Source organism: Hakea prostrata, chromosome 8 (assembly GCF_041222555.1).
Source record: "Hakea prostrata isolate BN-2017 chromosome 8, UWA_Hpros_2, whole genome shotgun sequence".
Classification (NCBI taxonomy): Eukaryota; Viridiplantae; Streptophyta; class Magnoliopsida; order Proteales; family Proteaceae; genus Hakea; species Hakea prostrata.
In genome coordinates, this window is record NC_142607.1 from 16,661,943 (window position 1) to 16,665,597 (window position 3,655).

Genomic DNA, 3,655 nt, shown 5'->3' on the forward strand with positions numbered 1-3,655 from the left:
GTAGGGGAAGAGAGAGGAGAGAAAAGGGTGGTACTTGGGGGGGGGGGGGGAGAAACATGAATTCACATTCAATTTTCTGTATATGCAGGCCTGAAATCTAGTCTGCCAAAAACACTCTTAAGGGTTCCGCGATAAATAAGGAACGATGTAGCAATGATGAGAATGATGAGAATGAAGAGAAAGTCTAAAAGGAAAAAGCCACAAAACTTGGTTTGACAAATTATGCAACCAAATCTAAAAGGATTCAACCAGTTGGCCTACACAATCTCTTACAGTTCAGTTTCAATAAAGTAACTACTGTAGGCTTAAATAAGGGCAGCAATTTAATATTTTTTCAAAAAAAAAGCACTCCAAGACCTTCAAACATTTTGCAATAGCAGCAGCTGCTTCATCTTCCTTAACGCCTATGGATAGACTAGGCCATCTCTGTAACAAGACAAATAGAGAACATAGTCAGACTTCTCTCTTAAGGAAAATATATTTATATACCTATGGTAATAAATAGAATATGCTATCCAGCCACGTGCCTTGCATGATGTCAATGCATACACAAAAAACCCAACTTTGGTCACCTAAGATTTCCACATTGAAATGGGACAAAACAGTTTGTGTCTATGCATTGAAGCCAGACAAAGCGGCATGACCAGCACAATGGACGTGAATACAACAGTTAGGATGGCTAGAAGGGTAGTGGGATGTGTCACCCAGCACAGCTGATGGGTGTCTTAATAGGCATTCAGTGGACAAGATCCTGATTCTTTATCCAATGGTTGGAGATTAGTATATGACCCATCTCTGATCACCAGAAGTTTTTTATCAATACATATAGCTGAAGCAACTCTATGGTGGGCCCAACAATTTTACCGCAGAAAGTAACATAACCAAAGACATGAATGAAGACCAAATCTGAACTTACAAATTTTGTTGAATGCCACAATATCACAGCTCTGGATGTATTCATTTGCTGGTTCAACGGTAAGTCTTTCCTCAATAAGAGTATCCACGGATACCAAGTCATCCACAATGGTCATCATTATTTGCAATTTCTTGATACCATATCCAACAGGCATAAGCTTAGCTGTAATTAACACGAAAAGGACATCAATTTCCTAATACATCTTCAATGTTCTTAAGCATAGTTTAGAACAGCAAAGAAAATACAAGCAAAGACAAAACAACTTACATGCTCCCCAGAACAAGCCTTCCATCTCAATACTTCTGACTACTTCTTCAAGCTTTTTCATGTCGGTTTCATCATCCCAGGGTTTTATGTCCAACAAAACAGAGGATTTTCCAGCTGATGATAAGAATACAAGATATCTTGTTCAGGTTTGACATACAAATCAACAAAACTATCCAGTTAAAGCCATGATCAACAGACTTGAATTCAGATGCTATTCACCTCCCTATCACATGATTTTAAGCAAGTATGTTATAAAGAAATGGGAAAAAGACCCAGTTCAAAATCATGGAAAAAATGTGCAGGACTCAAAGATGTAATACAAAATATAAATTTTAATGACTGCCTAATGTGGAAAATTAAAAGTATAATTTACATTCTTTCTTCTTTCCAGATGCTTTAACAGCTGCAGCACGTGCTTCTGCAGCTTTCTTTTCTTCTTCTGTCTCTTCCCCAAAGAGATCCACATCATCATCATCATCATCATCCTCAGCAGCTGGAGCCTGAAAACAACATTCCATCATGAGGACAAATATTGTGGAACCATTTCTTGTAACTTTAGAAATGAGATAGCAATTCATTACGAGTGAGGGAAACATAATGACTATATGTTACTGCAACCATGTTTTGAGAGGGGCAAGCAAGCAATGAAGCAAACAATTTATCACTTAAATATCATCTATTAGGCTGGAACACAACGATGAGTCCAAATATGATATATCATGCTATAAGATATAACACTTCCACCACCGTGAAGAGTTCCTGGATGTATTCCACGTTATCACATTAAACATATTTGCTGTAATGTAATAATGACCTTCACTTCATTGACATCAGCAACTATATATCCAGAAAGAATGAATGGTTGTATGTAGCGTATGTGCACAACCACATCTCTAGCAATATCCATGCCTCTCAAGTCTTGTGGGGTTCAATACGCAATCTCTAAATGAAAAAAAAATTCTGAGGTAGGATGTGACTAGGGAGCTTCTCACCTTCGTCTCAGCTACTGGAGGAGTTGCAATAGCTTCCTCTGGAGCAAATCCCTTGATTGTCACACCACTGCCTTCTCCAGAAACACCACTGCATTGTAGAATATTTGGAGAATGTTAACAAATTGGATGATTATATCACCATCGACAGAACAGGAGAATATTAAGTTTAAAGAACTCACGAAAGCCTTAGAAGAGCATCGATGTGGTGGTACCACCGACACACATTGACATATTCGGATGAAGGAGCTCCAGAAAGAGCTGCATGGACAGTGATATCATCTTTTGAAGCTTGGTATCTGAAATTAAGGAAAAAAAACATTATGAATCTGGAGAAAGACATTGCAAAATCCCAAGGAAAAAAGTAATACCCAGGGATAACCATCTAAACTTACCCAGTAATGTAACTCCTCGTCAACAGATACTCATCAAGTTTCTTCAGGCCAGATGCTGAGTTGAGGTTGTCGAAAGCAACTGCCATTTCGAAGTTCCTGTAAGAAAAAAGAATATTGGATAGTCAGCACCCAAGGATCCGGCGAAGTGCAAACAGATTCGTGTGATCATACATAACATATGAACTGCGATTGAATTTTTCAACAACTGGCCCCAATGCAGGGAGAAAAGGGAACCCAAAAGCGATAGTATTTTTATAATAAATCTAAGCAAATACTCAGATAACAAAGCAGATCTTCGTGCAGCATTTTATAACAAAATACAATAGGAACCACTTTCAAAGACACTGAAAATAATAAAAAACTCCAAACAGCAAACAATGTCAAAAAACAAAGGCGAATATACCACCCTAAAGGGGGATTCACAGTTGCAGAACATTATCATAATAATCACCAATTAACACAGATAGACAGAATGAGGATAACACCATGGCGCAAGCAATAAATTCAAAACCTACCAGAAACTAAGAACTATGTTCAATGCGATCAAATGAGAGATGGGCAAACAAATCAAAAGGAAACGAGTGCGTTTCTGAACCAAACTAGCGAAAACAGAAAACCAGAACGGCCAATAAACTCATAACCAACTGGAAAAGATGGAAATTTAGTAGAATTTTGATGAACGAAACAACTGAAACAGATAATGATATCCAAGCAGTTCTGTGATGTGAAGAAAACAACCTGCTACTTTACACGGAGCTTCGTTCGGCTTTCACTCTCGGAACTTGGAGGCTGGTTGAGGAGAAACCCTAGCACACCGAAAACAACTATTTATAAGCCGTAATCGCAATCGTTTGGGAATATCTTTTCCAAATATAGGTGAAAAACTGTTATTATTTAAATAAGTAAGGATGGGTAATGTCATTTAACCATTTAAGGAGGATGGTAACTGTCATTTAACACTGTTATTTTTAATTTAAATAATTAATAATAAAAAGGATAGCCATAACGATTCCCGAAACTGAAGTGTTGGTGCGCTTTAGGTAACGGTGTTTTTTGGAAACGAAGTTCTTTGCTTCCGTGGGGCCGTT

The 3,655-nt window shown here is 37.8% G+C and overlaps 1 protein-coding gene across 1 annotated transcript; it reads right to left on the reverse strand.

Annotated features, from left to right (window-relative positions):
- Positions 1–185: 185 nt before the first annotated feature.
- Positions 186–3,406, reverse strand: LOC149007295 (elongation factor 1-delta 1-like). Its single transcript, XM_089166737.1, has 8 exons — positions 3,305–3,406; positions 2,568–2,663; positions 2,355–2,471; positions 2,176–2,263; positions 1,557–1,683; positions 1,184–1,297; positions 917–1,078; positions 186–426 (listed from the first exon to the last, which is right to left on the reverse strand). Coding segments are annotated over exons 2-8 (696 nt in total). The 5' UTR covers positions 2,654–2,663; positions 3,305–3,406; the 3' UTR covers positions 186–424.
- Between the last annotated feature and the right edge of the window lie 249 nt (positions 3,407–3,655).

What these genes read in the sequence shown, in the direction of transcription:
- LOC149007295 (XM_089166737.1), bottom strand. Translation starts at nt 2,653, where the DNA reads ATGGCAGTTGCTTTCGACAACCTCAACTCAGCATCTGGCCTGAAGAAA. An exon ending in ACGAGGAGTTACATTACTGG is followed by an intron (nt 2,472 to 2,567) that starts GTAAGTTTAGAT and finishes CCTTAATTTCAG; the next exon opens with ATACCAAGCTTCAAAAGATG. An exon ending in ATCTGGAAAGAAGAAAGAAT is followed by an intron (nt 1,298 to 1,556) that starts GTAAATTATACT and finishes TCTTATCATCAG; the next exon opens with CTGGAAAATCCTCTGTTTTG.